This window comes from Odontesthes bonariensis, chromosome 6, assembly GCF_027942865.1.
Source record: "Odontesthes bonariensis isolate fOdoBon6 chromosome 6, fOdoBon6.hap1, whole genome shotgun sequence".
In the NCBI taxonomy this organism is placed as follows: domain Eukaryota; kingdom Metazoa; phylum Chordata; class Actinopteri; order Atheriniformes; family Atherinopsidae; genus Odontesthes; species Odontesthes bonariensis.
In genome coordinates this window covers 29604751-29629422 of record NC_134511.1, presented here as the reverse complement: position 1 = coordinate 29629422, position 24672 = coordinate 29604751, and the positions used below count along the sequence as shown (strand labels likewise).

Below are 24672 nucleotides of genomic sequence, written 5' to 3'. Positions count from 1 at the left end.
TTGTGACTTTATTGTCGGATGGTTTATAAAGTGGTGTGACGTTTCTGCAGTGTGCAAGTTGTTGTTTTACGTGGAAGGGTTAGCACTTGCCCCTAGCCACTACGTATTAGCCTCGCATGACAGGCTGCGCAAACAGCGCTATCTCCACACAGGGAGCGCCGATTTGCACCTGTCTGTGTCCTACTATCAGTATTTGACAACCTCTAGCAATGGGATTGCGCTTCAAATGCCCCGGAGTTTTCCTTTAAAGCTCTCTGTGGAGAGACAACTGACAGACCCTGCATCCTCAGTCAAATCTAGTGTCTCTTATCAAGTTTAAATGCTTATGTGGTGCATGAAAGCAGGGTCAGAAGCTCAAGGCTCCACTTTCCGTCCGCTGAAGACTTGGGGGCAACTTTGCGCTCTTAAATATGTCATTCCATTATTTGTTTTTTTTCTTTATCGCTGGAGCGGAAACACAGCAACATTTTCTGTCTCCAGTTGAAAATGACATGCCAGCTCGAGACAAGACAGGTATCCTGTGGCGACACATTGTTCAGACAGATCTGGCAAACAAAGCTGCCAGTGAGGATCTGGCTATTGTTTCCCGTCAGACCAAGTTTATTGTTCGACTTAGAACAGAGTCATTGCCACATGCCGGGCATACCGTGCTAGGGCTTCATTCTGCAGCAAAAAGAATGCCCTTCCTCTGTCTTTTTCCATATAAGGCACCAACCTGCGGTGGCTCTTGTAAAAGGGACACTTTTATGCGTTTAAGTGAAAAGAAAGCAGGAGAGTTACACCAACATAAGTCTAAAGCTTTATGATGTTTATGAGCAGGGTCTAAAGTAGGGGAACGCCTTTCAGCCTTATCAGAGCAGGTCAGCCAGCTTGCATGGGCCACGGGTCAACTCTAGTTGTAAACAAACTTCAAGAAGCTCTTCTTGTGAAGTCTAATATGTAAGCCAAGTATATTTAGCACACTGCTGACTGGAAAAGGAAGATATAATCTTCTGTAGCAATTTTGGGAACAGTAAACAGTGAATTCTGCTTTAAAAATTAGCTTAAGGTTGTTTTCAAACAGCTTCTTTCATAGAACCACAGTGTAGTAGGTGTATGACAGCACAGGATGCAAGGAACACAGTTTTATAAGATGGAGTAACAAACAGTAAGAAACAACTGATTCAAATTAGCTGAGACGTTGTGTTTCCGCTTAAACCCATGAGCTGTATCACTGTAATTAAGCCCATATCATCACACAGATGTATCACACATGACCATCCACTATAGAATAATGTTGCATGTCTTCCGTTGATTACTGACCAGCTTTTGATATTCTAGAGGCAAATATTAATTTATATCCCAGTGATTTCTCTGGAATTATAAACTAATGAGCGACAACATTAACATTAAAACCAAGTAAGCAACAATGCTAACTTTGTTTCAGTGGAATATTCTGATGGCTGGATGCTACAGTGCTGTGCAAAAGTCTGAACAACAACATTTTGATATAACTGGAATCAAAACAGCCAGACTGTAACTTAAAGAGGTTTTGATCAATAGTTCTCCAGGTTTTTACTTTAAGACTTTTTAAAGAAAATGACAAGAAAGCTTACCTAAGATGGTTCAGGTGTTGTTGAAGAAATAAAGCGCCCGTGCTAAATAATCATTTCAAGTTACTTAGAGTGGTTGTTTCAATTTTTCAAGAAATCACTGTACCTATTTTTCATTTTTCTAGCAATGAATGAAAATTAAAAAATGACGGGAGGCTCCAGACTTTTCAACAGCCCTGTACTGTAACACATTTGCTGAGCTAAAGGATTCATTGCTAACATCCTGGTACTACACACTCCAGGACAGCCTCAGATTTTCTCTTGACTGGTCAGAGCCGTTTTGGCTGCAAAAGGTGGATCTACTCAAATTTAGAAATGTCATCATCATGTTATGGATCATTGGTGTGCTCATTAAGTGGCCCCTTTGTAGATCTTTTTAAATACTGATAGATCATTTGTAATGGTTGCTTGGATTTGTGAGATTCATTTGTCTTTTATGCTGTGTAATGCACTCTTAAAAGATGCTGTATAAGTTAGTGTTATGACACTGGTATTGTGATATACAACATTTACAATAATTCTTCCGAATGTGGAAAGAATGTGCTTTGATTAACCTGCACAATGTTCAATAAATACAGCTTCAAGTGAAAGATTAAAAGAAAAAAAAGCTGCTTTATACGTGAATGCATCTGGAAATATAACATATTCACCTTCATGCTACACGTTTTGTTGAAAGTACACATTTATGCTTTTAAACTGATTTTGAAATGCTGGCATTAGGCTTTGAGTTTCTGTAATATGTTATTACCTCACAAAGTCATGTAGATACAAGTGTGGTGGAATTTGCCGGTTAAAATAATAGAATGTGCGGCTTATTGTGCTCTATAATAACTCCATTGGCGATTTACTTTAAACGAGCCATCAGGGTGATGTTTTGCACAGTGGTTTTATCATTCAGAGCCTTGCGTGTTTGAGCTGCAGCGAATACTCCAGCATCGTGCGCACTGAGAGGCGGCGCCTCTGTCTGCTTCAGTCCTGCTGATGTCACCCGGCAGGGCACAACCCACAACAGCTCTATAAATACCAACAGCCTCTATTGTCCGGCACTCAGTCCGTAACCAAAGACCTGACATCGCCCCGGCTAACAGCTCGCACCGAGCGACTCAACCTCACCGAGTTGGAGGGCCACCGTTGGGGCAGTGGAACACAAAGAGAAAGAAGAGTCAGAATGTCTTCATACGTGTCCTCTGAGTCCCGCCGCGTCAGTCCGTCTGTCCACGGCATCAAGTTTGACACGGCGCACCGCAAGAAAGCAGTGGCTAACATTTTCGAGAATGTCAACCAGGACGCACTGATGAGACTCTTCCAGAAAACGGGCGACATGAAAGCGGAGGAGAGGGTGCGGAGCATCTTCTCCTACACGCAGGACCCGGACGAGACGGCACGAGCCCTGATGGCTCTGAAGCAGCGAAAGAAGGACAAGTTCCTCCAGATCACAGGCATGGTCCGGCAGCTGCTAAAACTGCGCTGACTGTGTTGTAGCAGTCTCCCACCGTCTGTGTGTGTATGTCGGCCCGTGTGAGCCGAATCTGAAAACATTCCCAATGTGACTGGGGTACCGCCGCTGCTGCGACTCACCTGGCTTCTGGAGAAAAGCGTCAGGTGCTGAGGAGAAAGGGCAGCGGGCCGCCTGGAGGGCCACAAGCGACAGCTGTGGCCTCGAGGGCGGAGATGACAGCGGAGAGTCCTGCCTGGAGCAGGTGGACCAAGATTAAGTGACTGGGAATACGAAGGGAAGACATGTATTTCCCCAGACTTGAATTCATGAATGCATTCATCTGGATGCGTGACTGTGAAGCAGCACCATGCACAGGTGCGCATCACGTGTTGATGCTGGTGCACAGCTGTAATATGAGACTTTATGGTGCCGAAGAACTTGCCTACATGAATGCCTGTCCTGAACACATGCCTTGCCTCTGAACTTCACTTTGTTGTATGAACACTACTCATTAGTGGCCACTAATGTGTTATTATCACCAAAATGTCATAGCAGTATTTTACATTTGTGAAATGTTCCAATGACTGTCATTTTTTAAAAATAAATTGTGCTCTTTATACATTTAAGTGGAATTCTTCTGTCTTTATTAGACCCATCACTCAAATGGTTTTCATTTGTATTAATCTGATGCATCACCATCAACATTCAGGTAACATTTTCAAATCTTTATGTTCAATTATGTAGAATTTATTACTGGCAGCTGAAGTAGACTGCATGAGTAGCAAATCAAAAGGAATCGCAGAGGTGCTGACCTTTACAATTTAAGGATTAGAGAGACACCAAAAAAAATCATTCACAGAAATTAAGAGATCACTGTTTTAGTTCTATTCATTGGTTAATTAATTTTACTTTACTGAAACAGCTGAGTCAAGATAAAATTAAATGCTCCAATATTTGTTTCTCAAAGTGACATAAAAACAAGTCTTAGGCATCTGCCATCCAACAACATGACCTTCTGAAAGTGTTAGTCCTTTTCAGGGAAATCCCTTACATCAAACAATTCGAATCACCATGGATACAGGAAGCTGACCTAATGTCTTTGACAATAGTTGTAGATGGATGCAACACAGCAGCTTGTGTATTGATGATTCATGTTGTCATGGATTGGGCTTATTTCTCACTATAAAAGAAAAACAAAAAGTCAAATTTCTGCCCGTTGTGAGCTTCATTCTGACGCACACGAGAGCATTCAAAGGGGATAGAGTTACTCATGAGAGGATGTGGTTAATCTTTATTGGGTTTCCCCCACAGCGCCGTACAGTATGCCTCATCAGACCGGCATAAACCAGTTTGGCTCAGGCTGGCCAGAGAGGGTGGAGTGGTGGAGTGTTTGCACTGGAGTCTATTTAATAATCGTCCCTGCTCTCTAGATAAGACCCCGTTTAAGTAGCATTATAGAGCTTAGTCGTGGGGAGGCTTTGCTTCTGATTCTTTACCCTGACCAAAGTATAAATAACCCCTCCATTACAGCAAAGCAGCTACTACATTTACACCCCATTACAAAATGTTTTTGGTGTATTTTGTATCAGCGTTAGGGTGAGTAAGCAGGCTTAGCTGTAGACACACATATCAGTAGAGTGGATGTCTGCTAATCTGCTTGCTTCGATAGTCCCTGTACCGGCTCAAACCAGTTCGCAGTTGCTGTGCATGACAACATATGATTGTAGGCGTAGCTCTGCATGTGCAGCAATATGGGAAGCTCAAATATCAGTTGCCCAAAGGTGTGGAGCTCTCAGGTGTGACTGGTGAAATGATTCTGTATGCTGATGCAATATAGAAGCAAATTACTCACCATACACAGAGAGCTGCCTTCTCTTGAATAGTTCATTTTAATAGTTTCTGCTATGCAAGTACAATAAGTCTTTTCTGTACAGGATACATAAAACCTAATCAAGTCTAAATATTTGATGGTATATAAATTAGTTTAAAGCTGCTCAAATCAATACCGTTTACAGATTTAATGGTGCACAATAAAGATATGCTGATAACTTTTATTCAGGTGCTTATATAAGGGTTTATCTAAGTAATGGATTTATTTGAAAACAGCAACAGTCTAAAGTGTGTTATTTTTTATATTTAAATTTTTTTTTATACATAACCATTTGGGGTCTGTTGGGGTTCAGAGAGTGTGTTGTGGTTCTCCTTCCTTCCACCAGATGGCATTCAGGAGCACAGTGGCTGAGCCTGGCATCTGTCGAGGCGCACCTGCAGTCACTTACCGTCATCAAGGAGAAGCATTTAAGGAGATCGCTGTCTGTCCTTCGGCGCCTGATTGTTGCCATATGTAGTACTTCAAGCCTCTGAATTTCTTGTTCATGTCCCATCGAGATACTTTAGTAGATTAACTTGTTGTGTTTCTGCTCCCAAGGTTTACCATTTTCCGGAAAGGAACCAAGTTCGGACCTTTGCATCCAGTATACAAAACCCGAAGGCTCTCTAAGCTCTGGATCAGATCTATGACTGGCAGCCTTGATCTCCTGACCGTGTTCCAGCTCCCGATTGAACCCTGTCTGCTCTCCACCGTGCTCTAGTACCAGCGATCTGGATTCTAACAATCAAGCTCCTGAAAACCCCTGTGTTTTTTTTCCCCGTACATCAAAGTACCTGTAAAGGCTCTAGCATGGTTGCTGCGTCTGCTCGCGCGAGCGGTGTTGATGACGTCACGAGTTCGTGCCCGCCACAGGACCCTATATAGTGGCGCAAGTCGTTGCGCGCCAGTAGTTGCAATTTTCTCCGTCACAGAGGTGGCGCTGCTACGTGAAGGTTACCTCTACTCTACAACCACGAAAGTGGAGAAGAAAACAATGCCGCTGTCAAGAGCAGGAATACTGTAATTAATGATACTGCTGCAGTTTTCGGATCATTTTAAGTTTTTAATTCAGTTAATAGAGGTGAAGGTTTGAAGCCCCCGGCATCAACAGAGTCTCTGACCTCTTCTTTGCCTTCACGTATCTGTCCCGTAGCTTCTTCCACACATTCTTACAGAACTCTCCCTCTTTCCCCAAAGTTCTGCCAATCTCTGTGCACCAGTTTTGGGAGTTTACGTGCTCCCTGTGCTGTTTCACTGCAGTTTCGTACAGCTACCTGTACAAACGCACCTCCTCACTGAGCCTGGTCTCACATCGGTCCATCCGGTTCGTTGTGCTCGGCGCCGCCAAGTTACAAAAATCGACTGGTGCACGACAATGCGCTGCGCCGTCTTTTCAAGGGAAGCGCCAGGCCTGAAACGTCATTTTGACGTCACGGTGCGACACCGCCGTGACAGACGCGGCAACCATGCTACCGCCTTAAGTCTCCTGACATCTTCATCCTTCTCAGTAATCATTCTCAAGACTCACCAGTATATGTGTTTCAGTCCCAGTGTTCCTGCAGCCGCCGTGGTGCCAGCCCGTGACTGTTTTTTCTTCCTGGAAAAATCCCCCTCCGTGCAAGATTGAATTTTCTCACTTTGTAAAAAAACACTTTAAACTTATTTGGACTCTTGAGAGTTTTCTGCATCTGGGTTAGACAATCAGGGAAAACCATGACAGAACAATCTGGCCATTCAGACCCAGTAGAGGCTCTCAAGAGAACTTTAAAGCGGCGCTTTGCAACTTTCAGTAATACAGGGTTTGTTTACCATGGTCGGAGGGGCCGATGGCGCCGGTGCATGGCAGCCTCGCCTCCGTCAGTGTGCCCCAGGGCAGCTGTGGCTACAATCCAGTAGTCTGCCACCATCAGCATAGCACTTTGAGATTCCGTATGAAATGAAAAGTGCTTTACAAATGTAATTGATTATTATGCAATACACACCCCAAAGCTGTAGGGGGAGCTCCGTAGAAAATAAGGCGACAGTCTAGCCAGACTGTCGTAAACCCACCAGAGGCAATTTACGGTTTATTTTTCAAGACACTGGCAGAGAGTTGGAGAGCCGTCGACAGCTAATGGAGAGGGGGTGTGTCTTATCAGGCTACCTGGCTCGGCTCAGAGCCCTTTACGACCTGCTGTGAAGCAGTAGTTCTCGGCTCTCGTGTGTCGCGAGACTTCCAGAGGTAAACAAAGCACGCGGCACCACAGGCAAAGTTGCAAGCGCTGTTTCGGTCTAGGGCCACCAGATGGAGATGGAAATGTCACCGTTTTCATCTGAACGGGTCAGCCAAGAAATCTGATGATTGCCAAGCAATTTTATGACCATGAAAAAGTTGCATTGTGCCGCTTTAACAGAACAGCACCGAAAAATTCAATCACATGACGGTATGATCCATGCTCTACACGATCACTACAGAACCGTTGATCAACGTCTGGAACGACTAACCAGTTTGATTAAAACTTGCAGCCAAACCAGTCATCTTTACCAGCAGACGGCGCCTCTGCTGAACCATTCATTCCACTTGTTCCTCAACAACTAGCGGTTTCCCGTGACGTCACCTCTCCCAACCCGGAAACATTCTCTGAGGTTAATTGTGGTGGATTCCTTTTTCAATGCTCTCGTTTTTAATGGATCACCACAGTCATTCCCAACCGATGAGTCCAAGATTTCCTATATTTTGGGTCTTCTGTCTGGAAAAGCTTTAATATGGGACGAGGCTCGGTTTCAAGATCCTACCCGCTTTGGCTGCTCTTTTCAAGATTTTATAGATGAGTTTAAACTCACCTTTTCCAAAGAATCAAACCAGACCTATCCCCAGAAAATTATGGAACCTAAAACAAGGCTCCAAATCAGTGGCTGAGTTTCGTACTCTCGTGGCAGCATCCGGATGGGACAATTGCGCCCTAAAAACAGCCTTTTTCTAATCGCTCAACGAATTGGCTACCCTTGATGAGCCAAGAACACTAAATGATTTGATTTCCCTAACCATGAGAATAGATAATCGCCTACGTGAGCTAAGGTAGCAGAGGTGCGAGAAACAGATTTTTAGACCAGCTAATTCATCTTCCTTCTCCAAGACCACTAGTCCGTTAGTTCCATCTTTTGAATCAGAACCCATGCAATTAGGAAGAACCCAATTAACTCCAGAGGAACGACAAAGATGAAGGAACTAAAATCTGTGCCTTTACTGTGGTGCTATTGGACATTACATCGCTTCATGCCCCATCTGCCCAAAAGAGGGGGTCCGTCAGTAGATATGGGGAACCTGACGGGCCAAAATTTTGTCATCTCCCCGCCTTACTCTCCCGGCCGTCATCCAATTAGACAAAGACTCACTACATCTCACTGCCCTTATTGACTGGTTGCGAGCAGAATCTGATAGATAAGAGTTTGGTGGAACAAACTAGGATAGAAACTTACAGACTCCCAACACCTCTGAAAGTCTTGGCCCTAGATGGGAAGGAGCTACCCAGAATCACTCACCAAACCAGTTCAACTAATTATTTCAGGTAATCATCGTGAAATGATCTCCTTCTTTGTCTTTCCCACTTCTAATCCGTCCATAATTCTAGGGTTCAATTGGCTCCAAATGCATAATCCCCATCTTTATTGGGCTAGGTTAAGTATCCAATCATGGTCCACTAACTGTCTTTCAACCTGTTTGCAGTCCGCGGTTCCATCCAACCAGTCTCCTGCCGTCCAGGATGAGGTGGACCCCAGTAATTTGGCATCCCAGAAGAATACTGAATACCAAGTATTCAGTAAATACCGAGCCTTATCTCTTCCACCTCACAGGCCATACAACTGTGCTATTGATCTCCTCCCAGGAGCTCCACTACCCTCTAGCAGACTGTATAACATCTCTCGCCCTGAACGTCAGGCTATGGAGAAATGTATAAACGAGTCACTAGCTGCTGGACTTATTCGACACTCATCATCCCCAATAGGAGCCGGGTTTTTCTTTGTAAGTAAAAAAAGACGGATCACTCAGACTATAGAGGACTATAGAGGACTAAATCAAATCACTGTTAAGAACAAATACCCCTTACCTCTGTTGTCCTCAGCTTTTGAACACGTCCAAGGCGCTACCGTTTTCACCAAACTCGACCTTCGGAATGCTTACCATCTTGTACGTATCCGCCAAGACTCCCCTTGGACACTTTGAATACCAAGTTATGCCATTTGGCCTTTCTAATGCACCCGCCGTTTTAGTAAATGATGTCCTCTTGGATTTCCTGAATGTTTTTGTTTTTGTATATCTTGATGATATACTTGTCTACTCTAAGACAATGTCCGAACATCGGAACCATATTCGCCAAGTTTTACAACGCCTGCTCGAAAATCGACTCTACGTCAAAGCCGAGAAGTTCCATGAGTCTTCCATCTCCTTCCTGGGTTACGTCCCAGAGAGCGGACAGTTTCGATCAGACCCCGAAAAGATCAAAGCAGTCGTAGATTGGCCCGTCCAAGAGTCACGTAAACAGTTACAAAGGTTTCTCAGCTTCGCCAATTTCTATCGACGTTTCATCAGAAATTACGGTCAAACCGTCGCCCACCTAACAGCACTAACATTTACCAAAGTACCGTTCACTTGGACTACAGAAGCAAACTTGGCTTTCTCCATGTTAAAACAAAAATTCTCCCAAGCGCCCATCCTAATCCAACCAGACCCGTTAAAACAGTTTGTTTTTGAGGTGGATGCTTCAGACACTGGAGTTGGGGCCCTCCTGTCCCAACGATCAGACCCTGACAGGAAACTGCACCCCTGTGCTTTTTTCTCAACCAAGTTGTCTCCTGCGGAAAGGAACTATGATGTGGGCAATCGTGAACTCCTAGCTATTAAGTTAGCACTAGAGGAATGGCATCTTTGGCTGGAGGGTGCTGAACATCCAGTTTTGGTCTGGACGGATCATAAAAACTTATCCTATCTACAGTCAGCTAAACGTTTGAACTCACGTCAGTCCCGTTGGTCTTTGTTTTTTTTCTCGTTTTAACCTTTCAATATCTTATCGCCCAGGAACAAAGAATACCAAACCCGATGCTCTGTCTCGTCAGTATTCTCGAGATGACTCCGACAAGGTTCCTGCTCCCATCCTTCCGCCTACATGTACCATTGGTTATCTCACTTGGGAGATCGAAGATATGATACAGACACAGCCCACCTAAGAGAACGTACGTACCTTCTGCTGCCTGCTCTAAATTAATACACTGGTTTCATAGTTCCAAGTTCTCAGCTCACCCTGGCTCCAGTCGTACCATATCCCTCATGTCACATAAATATTGGTGGCCATCTTTACACACAGACGTCAAGGAATACATATCGGCTTGCCCCGTGTGTGCTCGCAACAAACCTTCTCACCATCCTCCAGCAGGTTTATTACAACCACTACCCATTCCCAAACGACCATGGTCTCACATTGCTATCGATTTCGTCACCGGACTTCCGTTATCCCAGGGCATGACCACTATACTCACCATCATTGACCGGTTCTCTAAAGCCTGTCACCTAATCTCCCTCAGGAAAATTCTTTCTGCCAGACCACCCAGCTCCTTGTGAAACATGTGTTCCGTCTTCATGGCATTCCTCAGGAGATCCTATCTGATCCTATCCACAATTCATATCCCAGGTATGGAAACAGTTTTGTTTTGCTCTTGGTGCTAAATCTTCTCTCACTTCTGGTTACCATTCCCAGTCGAACGGCCAATCTGAAAGATTGAATCAGGAGCTGGAGTCCACCCTTCGATGCCTTTCCCATAACAACCCGTCTAATTGGAACAAATACCTACCATGGGTGGAATACGCCCACAACTCACATGTTTCCTCAGCTACCGGCCTATCACCTTTTGAAATCTCTCTCGGATACCAACCACCACTTTTCCCATCTGAAGAAAAGGACATTGCTGTAACCTCTGTGCACCACCACATCTGTCGCTGCAAAAATGTCTGGAAAAATACCATATCCGCACTACAATGGACCACAGAACAGAATTGCCGCTTCGCTGACTGAAGATGAGTCTCAGTGCCTCACTATTCCCTGGGACAAAAGGTGACATCCCTTTCAAGTCAGTTTCCAAGAAACTTGCCCCTCGCTATATTGGTCCATATGAAATAGAATCAGTCATCAGTCCCACTGCTGTTCGTCTCCGTTTGCTCCCTTCACTCCATATCCATCCATCTTTTCATGTTTCCCAAATTAAACCCGTCCAGACCAGTCCCTTGATCTCCTGACCGTGTTCCAGCTCCCGATCGAACCCTGTCTGCTCTCCACCGTGCTCTAGTACCAGCGATCTGGATTCTAGCCATCAAGCTCCTGAAAACCCCTGTGTTTTTTTTCCCCCGAGCGGATTTACATCAAAGTACCTGTAAGTCTCCTGACATCTTCATCCTTCTCAGTAATCATTCTCAAGACTCAAGATTCAGTCCCAGTGTTCCTGCAGCCGCCGTGGTGCCAGCCCCTGACTGTTTTTTCTTCCTGGATTCAAGGTAAACACAAGAAACTTGTGCTAAAGGAAAAAAAATAAATGGACCAGACTCTGTGAATAATTCCTTATACTCCCTATATAGATCAGTGAGCAGTGCTGACCAACATGTCATTGGGGTCATCAGGTGGGAACCTCCTTTCATCAGTGTTTCGTCTAGCTAGTCCCACGACACCTCCAGGAGGCTAGACAATTACCACTGGCGTCCCAGTGTCACCCCCCTAATGCCAGCCAACACTGCTCCTCACACCACAACAAACATATTTTTTTTTATAGCCACAAGCTACCTCAGCCTCTCACCAACTGCACACCATCACAGCGGGGTGGGGATGCAAACCCTGGTTCGGGTAGGGGGAGAAATAAAAGAGGTAAAGATAAGTAGGAATGGGATTCAAACCCTGGTTCGGGTAGGGGGTAATGAAAATATAGAGGGTAAAAATCCCCCTCTGTGCAAGATTGAATTTTCTCACTTTGTAAATAAACACTTTAAACTTATTTGGACTCTTGAGAGTTTTCTGCATCTGGGTCAGACAATCAGAGAAAACCATTACAGTGTCTCCAAGAAATGACTCACATTGTGGTCACTGTAGAAGCTTTGCTTCAAACTTACTGTTCAGGTTTACGGCATCATTTTTGGATGCAGCAGGGAGTCATTTTCTTTAAGTGTAACACCCACAGTACACTTCATTGCTTAGCAGCAAGCAGCAGTCACATATCAGCTACTGTACACAGATACACACTTAGTAGCTTCCCTCAAGCACTAGTATCTGTCTGCAACGTTGCTTCACTGTCAAAGTACAATTATTTTAGATAAAATACGACATTTTTCTTTAAATAAAAGAAATACAAAGGTTTAATAATCAAACTTAAGAAGAGCTTGACAGGGAATTTTTATCCCTTTAGATCGATCCAGACAACCTGTTTCTCCCATTTCCAAAATTCATTCTAAGCTAAGCTAATCAGGTGCTTCATTAGCTTAAAGTATAGAGAATGTGAAGATACCCGTTGTATGCTGGGACGTTACAAACATCTTCTGAGGAATGCTCTCCCATTTTTTTCTCTGTTTAAGTACATTGTTGCTTGGTTAGATTTCATGGAGAGGAGATGGAGAAAGAAAGGAGAAAGATAGTCCTTACCATCATTAGTAATTGTATTGCACTACTGAATGCAAAGTTTGCTTTTTAAAAGGCTGTTATTGTGTCAAAATCTGATTTATCTAATACTTAATCTAATACTTACAAATACACTCAGCGACGTGTTTATTATATGAAGTCATGTGTAGTGGAATTCATAAGTCATTATATTGATAAAAATGCATTTTAATATTAAAACTCAATAACAATGTGATTACTTTACTTACAGTGGACATGTTTCACAGTTGATTGGGAGGATTAGAAATAGACTGAGATATGATTTTAGAGGCTGATCCCACAGAAACTTTATTGTGACCAAAGGTCACAATATAGTGTCCAAACAAACCAATACATTAAGCCAACTTTGCATTCTCTATAATGAAAAAACTTGGGAGTTGTCTTTTTTTATCTGGCCTTTTTAGAATGCTTAATAAATGAGAAAATAAACATTTTCCAGCAGAGGTTACCAGTTTATCACGGCTAGTTTGCTGGTCCTTCTATTTTTGCTCGTTTATCTTGCTGCTGTCCCTTTTGTTTGGCTCGTGTATCTCTCACCAGGCAGCTTTTTTTTTTTATTGGCTCCCTTTTCCCTTTTAAGGCTATCCAATTGTTTGAGAAAAGAAAGATAAATATTCAAGGTAGTGGTCCGGGCCATCTTTGCCTTATTGGCAGCAGTGTGCAGCATTGGACGCTAGCTTGTCCTCTCCCACCCTCTTCCTGTCTTTCATCAACCTTAGAAACAGCGATTGCTTTGATGTCAACAGACACTGTGGCAAACAGCCTTCAAGCCTGGAGGACAGTAACCACAGGGAGAGGGAGAGGAAGGTACAGGCAGGAGGTGTGAGAGGAATACGGTTAGGAATACAATGAAATGACAGGAATGAGAATATAACAAAAGGTGGACAAAATGTGATTTTTATCAAAAGGTTTATGAGTGGAGCTTTTTTTGAATAGTATTTATGCCTGAAAGAAACGGCTACTTCTTCAGTATGTTTATTTTCTCTTTCTTCTGACCAAGATGAAAGTTAAAGACAGAATGTGAGGGTATATGTCAATAAAAGGTACCAGTTGAATATTAAAAATGAACAAAAACAACCAGTTACCGCAGACTCTCCTTGTTTGGGCAACCAAGACTGGATACAGCCTGTTCCTTTACATTGCACTCTAGTGGTTTTCCTGTAAATACAGCCAAAGAGTTAGATAGAGAAAGGAATAAAGGAAGTGAAACAGAGAGGTGCTAGATTACAGGGAGTGGCAGTCAACTCAGTTCCAGAGCAGACCGGTTCAAACCGAGGTCTGTGATGAGCAACTAAGCATGAACTGTCCACAGGCGTAGGGATTAGTCAGCGTTCAGTCAGAGGATCCTACCAAAAAATCATCTGCCTTCACTGGAAGTTGGAATGTTGTTTGATCAAATGGTGTGGGCGGTGACACTTGGCCGCTCTCACATTAACAAAAGACTTCTCTTGAGTCTATATTTAGCTTGTTTTTAATCATAAATTCAGCCAAGCCGTTGGATATTTCCTGAGAGAGAGAGGGATCCAGAATCCAGACAGTCACTGACAAAGATGATAATATCTCCATTTATCGGCCACTGGAAACACAATTTTAATTCTCATTACTCATTTTGAGAAGTTGTTTTAAACGGCCCCCAAGCCACCCACTACTAGCTGAGAGAATGTTTTTGGAAATACGCTCACAGTGTTTGGATTTGTTTAACTCACTGTAAAATATCTATAATTCTTCACAACAATGTTTAATAAGTTGTGGAAGTCCTCAAACTACAGCTTCATCCCATGACACTGCGAGTTACGGGTTAACGTTAAAGGTCATTAACTGGGTTTGATGTTAAAATGCAAGAAAGATTGCCATTTGAGAAATCTTTCAGAAAAAAATGAACTACTTGAACTGATTACAATGAACTTGTACAAATGGCCGTGATGTTCCAAGGTTAATGGCAGTTGTTTATGGTGAAACTAAGTTCAGAACTCACTTGTGATGTAAAAGTTTATCTTAACAATCATTGGATGGGGTGCAACAAACATTTTTTGCCACTCAGACAATGATCTCCAATGAACGAGAAGCTTTCCTCTAGCTATCGGGATGATAGTTATAAGCGTTGAATGCAGTGCTTGGTTAAAGTTTTCTTGAATCCAAACAAGTGAACATGCAGAACTCATGCCAAATTAAAATATATATGGGTATTTAGCCAGCTATGAAGCTATTTATCTTAACAGTGAGTCTCTGAAACCTAGCAATGTGATTCTAAAAACATCAGCATTGTAGCTAAGTTGGAGTTTTTTTGAAAAAGAAAAGGCCTTTTCTTTGTAATCAAAATTCTGTGCAGTGAAATAGATTTACATATATTTACTTGGTTTAACTGAGTTCTATGCTCCTCTGAAATGCCTTCTGGGTATAATTCAGTGAGGCTTCCAGTCATAGACGGATTATCATGACCACGGACCCCTGCCTACACATGCAAACAGTGCGCGCGCAGAGGCCCTCTACCCATCACGCAAATAACAATACCAGGCAACACGCACACAAAATTACTGTCATTTAAGGTCTGTTTTGTTTGGCACCATGCCAAGACAATATGGATATACATATTATAGGAGAGACAGCAAGCTCAAATAGCCGGCCCTTGCAGTATTATGTAGTAAAACACACCTTCATTAAAATATAGGTAACCACCTAAAACAAATCGTGAAAGTAATAAAGGCAACATGAATGAACATCAGTAAAGAGCCAGAGCTGCGACCACAGTGAAACTACTCACCTAAACCACCAAAACCATTTTTCTGGTCTTCTTCGAGGAAAAGTCCTTGATAAGGTCTCCAAAGTCCACCTCTCTGACCAGTTCGGCCTCTATGGCCATGAGTGACATTGTTAAGGCTTCTCTGGGTCATTTTCGTCCGAAGTTCAATTCTTTTATCTTGGCCATTTGAGAAAATGACTGCTCTTCCTCACAGTTTGTGACAGGAAGCGTCAGATACAGTCTTACAGTATTGTTTTAAGCCATTTCGATGGAGTCACATTCTGTCCGTCTGATATGATAAAATATCTGAAGTGAATCAGTTAATTTCCAAGATTGCTGTCCAAGTCAGCGGGATAGGCAAAGGCGTGTTTGCTTTGTCAATTAACTCACTGTCAGACGTGTTTGCAGGAAAAGAACACCAAACAGATCACACAGAGACAGCTGACTAACTTATCAATAGTTTTCTTTTAGCTGATGCACTGAGCGCCCGCTTCTCCATTTTAAAAACGCACGTACGACATTGTGTCATCACACATTACTGATTAATCTTATAATTTCTAAAACATTCAAATGATTTTATTTTTCATATTACATTTTCAAAACAACGTTCATTCCAATATTTTTTAAAAATTGTACCCAAGACAAAACAACAACTCCGAAGGCCAAGGGCCCCTATTGGCTCTGGGGCCCTGGGCACACGCCCACTTTGCCCACGCGGTAATCCGTCTATGCTTGCCTGCTGGCCTGATGAGTGGTGCTCTTTTGATACTCTAAAATTAAACACCAGTCATTTAGATTTCTTGTTATAACCATGTGAACTTTTCATTTGCTTCAGCACACTCACATAATTATGTTTAATTAACAGTTGCACGTTGCCAGTGCTCAATCCAGGCATAACATTGACATTCAAACTGAGCCTGCAGTGAATGACTGTTTAGCTCATCCCAGCGTTTGACATAGCTGAGTCAGCTTTAAAAGAGTACAGTACTTCTGATGGCTGGATCCAAAGCAGGCAGGTCAGGATGAAGCAAAGTCAGAGAGTTTTGGTGACGTAAGATCTCTCCAGGAAGAGGATCATAAGTATGCAAGGGGGAATGCAGGAAAAAAAAGGGACACTCTGGTTGAGTTTTCCTTGAAGCGCCGGTCTGTCTGACTCAGTGCATGTTGCCCATGTGTTTTGCAGCACCATGGAGAGGCTTGTGATGACGATGCACAAGAACCAGACAATGTGAAACACATTCCTTACCATTAAAAATGGATTCCTGGAATTTATTGCTATATCTGGTTGTCACTGCAACAACGTTTGTTCCATGGGAGCAAAGCGCCATTGTTGATTTTGGATGAGTCATTGCAGTGTGCATGATTGCTTTAAAGACAATGCGTTATTTGCTTTGGAATAAAAGTAACACCCCTGTACATGTTGTGTCAGTAGTTTGGGTAAAAGGTGACCCTTGCCTTGTAGATGGCACAATCATGAGTGCCCATGTCGACTCTGTGATGCGTCACCTGCATCCCAAAGGAAACCCTTAAATCAACACGGTGCCTTGGGATTACACTCTGGCTTGCAACGGTTATCCTTCCTGTCACTGTGGCAGCTTGTTGATTTGACAAACATGAGATAGATGCAGGGATGACCACAGTGTCAGAGCACAGAAAATATGACCATATATGGCAAAACTGCTTTTGTTCCAGGGAAGCAGTTTTCATGTGGTGTGTTTGATATGGTTTTCCTTCATTGTACTTGTTTGTATTGAGGAAAAAACTAATTTACAGTTATAAAAAGTTCCAAATCACATTCTTCAGAGTTTCAGCGCTGTTGATTTCCCAATATGTCCAGATAAAACTTTGGGCTTCCGCCGACACACAGTGACAAATTAATGCTAACATCTGGCAGTACACACACTAACCAAACTACATCTGGCATATTTCTCAAAGCGCTGTCAAATTCTGCAAGTCTGTTTAATGGCCAGACGGGCTTTGGAGTCAAGGTGAGAAGTAAACAAAGTATCCTAAAACTAAAAAAGAATTGTAATGATCCAAAATTGTAAAGCATAAAGGGGTGACAGTAATACAGTTATGTGAGACTGTAATTAGGTAGAATGTTGCTTTGAATTAAATGCTAATGTTAACTTGCTGAAATACTAGTGATGCTGATAAAAAATTAAATAAAAAAAGTGCAACTAAATAGAAAAAATAGAGGAAAAACATGCACCAAAAGTACTTGTTCATGTAGACCAAGTCAACTCTCTTAACCTATTTGCCACTAAGCCCCCCCCTACTTTTGCCTATTCACACAAAGTACAGCTGAGTCTTATTGCAGTGTCAGTAGTTTCCATTCGGTGCAAAACAAAGGGGCTGAAAAAAACATTGTACTGAAGATGTCTCTTGATGAAAGTACTTGACAATTAGAATATTAATGTATAATAAATTAATAATAAAACTCTAACCGAGAACTGTTAAGATAAGATGATTTAGTCTGGACTGAAGTTGACCATATAAGTGATAAATTTATTTATTTTTTCCATAATAAGATCCAGACAATCAGATCAGCCCTCACCACTCTCCCCCCAGCACTTAGCCCTACTACCAATTTACGGCTCAGGAGCTCTCCCCCCTTTTGCTCGTTTCCAGAGGTCTGTGTGAAAGAAGTTGAGGCCACTGTCAGGGCCATGAAACCCTCTACATGTGCCCTTGACCCTTTCCCAACAGCCCTGGTTAAGGCCCATATTGCCTCTCTCAGTCCCCTCATCACTACCATAGTAAATACATCCCTTCAATCTGGTCACATTCCCCCCACTTTGAAATCTGCCATAATCAAACCCCTCCTTAAAAAACCTACCCTGGACCCCCAGGACTTAGCAAATTACAGACCCATCTCCAACCTTCCCTTTCTCGCTAAGGTTCTGGAGAAATTAGTCTCAGTTTACATTCAAGAGCACCTCCATGACAATAGAATTCTGGACAAATTTCAATCTGGTTTCCGTGCTGCCCATAGTACTGAAACAGCTTTGGTCCGGGTCACAAATGACCTGTTGATGACTGCTGATCGTGGCTTTTCTTCACTTCTCATCCTTCTTGATTTGTCAGCAGCCTTTGACACTGTAGATCACCACATCCTTCTCCACCGCCTACAGCACCTTGCAGGACTCACTGGCACGGCCCTGGACTGGTTCCGATCATACCTGATGGACAGATCCGAATTTGTCTCCATTGGTCGTGCCAGATCACTGAGCCATCCTGTCTCCTGTGGTGTGCCCCAAGGATCAGTTCTTGGACCTCTTCTTTTTAATCTATATATGGTCCCACTTGGGCGCATTATCAGCAGCTATGGGGTCTCTTTTCATTGCTATGCTGATGATACTCAGCTTTACCTTAAGTTAGGTAGCAATGTACCTGAGACCCAACCCATTCCATCTTCATCATTGCCAGCCCCCTCACCTTGCCAATTATCCTCTCTCTCCACACTTACAGCTTGTCTGGAGGAGATAAAGGCATGGATGCGGCAAAATTTTCTCCATCTTAACAGTTCAAAAATTGAAATGATTCAAATTGGTACCTTACATCAAATTCAACAACAAAAAATTCTCAACATTACCTTCTCTGGCCAGAACATTTCTCTTTCCAGTATGGTCACCAATCTTGGTGTTATTTTTGATCCACAGCTCACCTTTGAAAGCCATATTAAGCATATCTGCAAAATTTCATTCTTTCACCTCCGAAATATTGCAAAACTTCGGCCCTTACTCTCTCTTTCTGATGCAGAGAGGCTCGTCCATGCTTTTGTCTCCTCCAGACTTGACTGTTGCAACGCACTTCTCGTTGGGATTCCTGGCAAGAACATACAGAGATTACAGTATGTTCAGAACTGTGCTGCCAGGATCCTGATGAGAGTGCGTAAACATGAACATATCACCCCTGTTCTCCAATCTCTTCACTGGCTTCCTGTTTCTGCCCGGATCACTTACAAAATCTCTCTGCTCACCTTCCACTGCCTGCATGGTAATGCTCCATCTTACTTAAAAGACCTTCTCACCCTTCACTGTCCTTCACGCTCTCTCCGTTCCTCCAACACCAACCTTCTTCACACTCCCAGAACTGGCTCCCGCACCATGGGAGACCGGGCCTTTTCCTGCGCTGCCCCTCGGCTGTGGAACGCTCTGCCTCCACATCTGAGGGCTCCACAGACTGTGGAACACTTTAAAACAGGCCTGAAAACCTTTCTTTTTACCCAATGTTTTTAATGATCTCCCTTTGAATGCTCTGTCCTGTATTTATTTCGTTTTAGCATTTAAAGGACTCACTACTTTTATTTGTGTATTTTATTTGCATTTTACTGTCCCTGCTTTTGAACCTAATATTTGTCTTTTATCCCACTGTAGCACTTTGAGATTTTATTGTAAATGTAAAGTGCCTTATAAATAAAATTTATTATTATTATTATTATTATTATAATCCATACTGCGCTGCTGCTGATATTGCCAAAGAAACAATGAGACACTGTTAAACATGCTTGGTTGGCAGCATTTGAAAGCTCTTTGTGCTTGTAACCCAGAGCATTTAGCAAATGCAAGCACTTTTGAGTGAAATCATGTTTCCACTGAAAACCATCAGTAAAGAATAATCTTTCAGAACTTGTGCTCACTTGACTTTGGATTTTGTTTTTCTCTCATTCATTTGACATGAAACCTGATTATGAAACAAAAGAGCTGACACCTGATAGTGCTCCCTTAAGATGATGGACGGCATACTGGCTGTCCAGCTCCTCGTTGCAAGCATTACTTGAAGTTGAAATATGTAACAGAAACCAGTTTTATCTGGTATTAATCTGTCCATCTTGGGAAATTAGTGCTGTGTAAGCAGAGAGGAGGCAAACCAGAGGGCTGAATCTTCCCTGAGAGGTTCTGGCCTTTTTTAACCTCTGCCTCTGTAACTATCCACCTGACAGGACGGTCTGTTCTTTGAGTTTGTGTGAGATGACTCCCTGGAGTTACAGCACAGTCTTGTCGGGGCTTGGTCAGGATGGGGGCCACTATTGTTTGCCTGTATCAGTGTGCACTTGTATGTTGTGTAAGAATCTGAGAGTGTGTGTTTTAAGCAGCTCTGGAGAAAGCCCTTTCCTGTGTGGCGCTGGAGGCTCCTTGTAGGGCTGGGCGGCCGGCGGCTCTGCAGACACACTGTCTCGTTTCAGTTCCACCACAAGGCCCTACCATTGTTCTGCCCCTCACTCCCTTTGTCCTGTCCAGTCTGCCAACCCCCCAGCTCGCCCTCCAACACCTCCACCCTCTCCTGCTGTCGTTTGCTCTGCAGGTGCAGCTGATCTGTGAGCCACAGAAGAAGGAAGTGGAGGGCTAAAAACAATAGCTGTCCTCAGCTCCTATTTATATATCAATTCTTAGTTAAATCTTTGCATTTGACAGCCTATTTTGGGGCTTTGACATCAGTTTGTGCTGTACCATAAATTCCCTGTGTTACTATACTAATACAGTTATGTTCAACTTGTTGTTGATGGGATTCCTTATTGCCCTGGGTTTAAGGTACATTTTTATTCATAGCAGTGCTTCAAGTTATTGCCCACAACAGATATACTACACTATATTTATTGGTTTGATAATGTCCCTGCCTGTATTGTGACAATAGATGATATCGCTCTCCCTTTTTTTTTTTTTTACCCCTTGTCCTGTCCAGCATTATGGCAGCAGAATTGTAATCTGAATACCGTTTATAGAATAGAATAGAAATAGAATAGAAAAATACTTTATCCCCCAATGGGGGAAATTCAAATTCGTCAAGTAGCTCAACATTTTTTTTAAAATATTTACAATGATTGAATTAACAACAATAAAACAACAATAATAATACTACTACTAACTAAATAATAATAAATGACTAAATGGCAAAATAAACAATAAATAAAAAATCGATCAATCAATTTGAGAAGAACTCAGCAGTTATAAAGCCTTATGGCTGTGGGAACAAAGGACCTTCTGAACCTCTCAGTCCTGCAGCGCAGAGAGATGAGCCTCTCACTGCAGCTGCTCCTCTGTCCTGTCAGGATGCTGTGGAGAGGATGTTTATTATTCTCCATCACAGAATCTAACTTCCTCCTCATCCGTTTCTCCACCACAGCACCGAGAGGGTCCAGCCTTCTGCCTACAACAGAAACCAGCCTTTTTCACAAGTTTGTCCAGGCGCCTACAGTTTCTGTCTGTAGTGCAACTCCCCAGCAGACAGCAGCATAGAACAGTGCACTCTCAATGATAGTGTGATAAAACATGCACATCATATCACTGCAGACATTGAAGGACCTGAGCCGTCTCAGGAAAAAGAGACGGCTCTGGCCCCTCCTGTACACTGCGTCTATGTTGGCAGACCACTCCAGTTTATTATCCAGCACCACCCCCAGGTATTTGCAGGTCTGAACAGTCTCTATCTCCCCTCCATCAATGCAGACTGACTGGTATGGGGTTTTAGATCTAATGAAAGTCCACCACCAGCTCTTTGGTTTGGTGGTGTTCAGGAGCAAACACTTCTTTTTGGTCCAGTCAGTAAAGGCCTCCACAAGGTCCCTGTACTCCTTCTCCTGTCCACCGCGCACACATGCCACAACAGCCGTATCATCAGAATACTTCTGAATGTGGCATGACTCTGAGTTGTACCTGAAGTCTGATGTGTAAAGGGTGAAAAGAAAAGGAGCCAAAACAGTACCCTGCGGAGCCCCAGTACTGCATTCCAGTGTTCAGAAACACATTTCCCCATCCTGACATACTGTGGTCTGGCAGACAAATAGTCTATAATCCATGATGTCAGGGAGGGAGCCACACCCATACCGAGCAGCTTGTCTTTCAGTATGGGAGGTCGTATGGTGTTGAAGGCACTGGAGAAGTCAAAGAACATGACTCTCACATATGAACTAGGCACATCCAGATAAGCATATGCCCGATGCAACATGTACAGAATCGCGTCTTCCACTCCTATGTGTTCTGGTAGGCAAACTGGAGGGGATCAAGAGCCACAGCAACCTGCAATCTCATGCGACGAACAAGAAGTCTCTCCAAGGTCTTCATGATATGAGATGTCAAAGCCACCGGTCTGTAGTCATTCAGCTCCACCGGTTGCCCTAATTTAGGCACTGGTATGAGACAAGAAGTTTTCCACAGCACCGGGACTATCCTATTGGGCTCTTTAGATGTTAACAAAGGTCATTCATATCTAGTTTGGTGCAAATCGGATGATGCTTGTGAGATTTAGAGCCGAACGTATGCAAACGGCGAGGGATTGGAATGTGCCATTAAGCCACGCCCACACTATTTTTTAGGTCCTGACAAGACGCACAGGTGTGCTGAGTTTCACGATTGTCGGTGAAAGCATGGCTTGGGGCTGATGTTTTTAGTTGTTCTAGGGGGCGCTGTGGAGGCATTAGGCCACGCCCATCAAATATTGGATTGCACACCTGTTGGGGGGCGGATTAGGATCGATCCAGTGAGTTTGGTGCATCTCGGCTAAAAACTGTAGAATTTAGAGCCAAACGTATGGTAACGGCGTGATGTCTGACTTCACCAAGCAGCCATAGCCACGCCTTCAACTGAAAACTTTTGTGCTTTAAAGCAAGTTAGACCAACTTGTTATCTGTATTCTGACACAAGATCATGTTGATTAGGTGAAGGGGGCCAGAAATGGAGCTTTCCAAGTAAAAAAAAGTGACTTCCTGTTCTGAGGGGGCGGGGCTTAGATGACGTCAGCATATGACCACATAGGATTGACATGCATCCAACATGGATGACTCATACCAAGTTTGGTGCAGATTAAACTTTTAGGTGAAAGATATAGCGTTTCGTTTACACTGGCGAGTAGGCCAAGTTCGCCGCTTGGCCAAGCCCCCTAAACATGCTCAAAAACTCAAGTCTTCTGATAACTTTTGTTCCCCATCCCTTAACTGCATACTGACCAAAAATGAAGTCCGTAGCTCAAAATCCTGGGGCGTGAAAATTTTCCTGCGAGGTGTGTAAATATGAAAAATGGCCAAAATTTGCCCTTTGACCCAAAATGGCCGCCTCCTTGTACGTTTTAGAGCATACCTCCAAGAGACTTTTGTTCTTGATTTGAGAAGATCTACGTACATACCGAGTTTCAGATCTGTACGACGTACGGTTCGGGCTATCTCACGTTAGGTGGCGCTGTAGAGCAGTTTGGCGACGCCCACTTTCGAGTACATTAAAAACATGTGTTTTCACGCGGGGGACAATTTTGGGTAAAGTTTCAGGAGTTTTCGAATACGTTCAGCATCCCCATTCGCGATTTCGCGCGGAAAGAAAAAGAACAAGAACTGCAAGCAGTGATAACGGCCCTCGCAGCCAAGCGCAGCTCCGGCCTTGCGACCGCCTGACCGCCGGCACCGCCGCCCCGACGTGGTCATCGACGCCGTCCCGCGTCTCCCGCGCCGTCCACCGGGCGGAGCGTTCGACGAATCTCCCAAATCGCCTTCAGTCCACGTCAGTACCACACCAGTGGCACGTGTTCAAAGTTGGAGCGATATCTCACCTTCCAGACAGGAGTTACTGTCACTTCCTGTTTTGTGGGGGCGGGGTTTAACGACTTCAGAAATATACAACCCCAACGTGTCAAGCGTTGCTCCGTAATGATGCACAAAAAATATGGTGCAGATCGGATGATGTCTCAAGGAGATATAGCTGTTTATATTATCTAGGGGGCGCAATGGAGTCAAACTCCAATATAATCCTATTGGGCTCTTTAGATGTTAACAAAGGTCATTCATATCCAGTTTGGTGCAAATCGGATGATGCATGTGAGATTTAGAGCCGAACGTATGCAAACGGCGAGGGATTGGAATGTGCCATTAAGCCACGCCCACAGTATTTTTTAGGTCCTGACAAGACGCACAGGTGTGCTGAGTTCATGATTGTCGGTGAAAGCATGGCTTGGATCTGATGTTTTTAGTTTTTCTAGGGGGCGCTGTGGAGGCATTAGGCCACGCCCATCAAATATTGGACTGCACACCTGTTGGGGGGTGGATTAGGATCGATCCCAGTGAGTTTGGTGCATCTCGGCTCAAAACTGTAGAATTTAGAGCCAAACGTATGGTAACGGCGTGATGTCTAACTTCACCAAGCCGCCATAGCCACGCCTTCAACTGAAAAACTTTTGGTGCTTTAAAGCAAGTTAGACCAACTTGTTATCTGTATTCTGACACAAGATCATGTGATTAGGTGAAGGGGGCCAGAAATGGAGCTTTCCAAGTAAAAAAAGTGACTTCCTGTTCTGAGGGGGCGGGGCTTAGATGACGTCAGCATATGACCACATAGGATTGACATGCATCCAACATGGATGACTCATACCAGTTTGGT

General features: G+C 43.5%; 1 protein-coding gene across 1 annotated transcript; it reads left to right on the top strand.

Moving 5' to 3' along the window:
• The first annotated feature begins 2619 nt into the window (after window positions 1-2619).
• On the top strand, window positions 2620-3656 carry tcima (transcriptional and immune response regulator a). Its single transcript, XM_075469074.1, has one exon. It carries the CDS (start codon window positions 2761-2763, stop codon window positions 3061-3063), a length of 303 nt encoding a protein of 100 aa, XP_075325189.1. The 5' UTR covers window positions 2620-2760; the 3' UTR covers window positions 3064-3656.
• Window positions 3657-24672: the final 21016 nt, after the last annotated feature.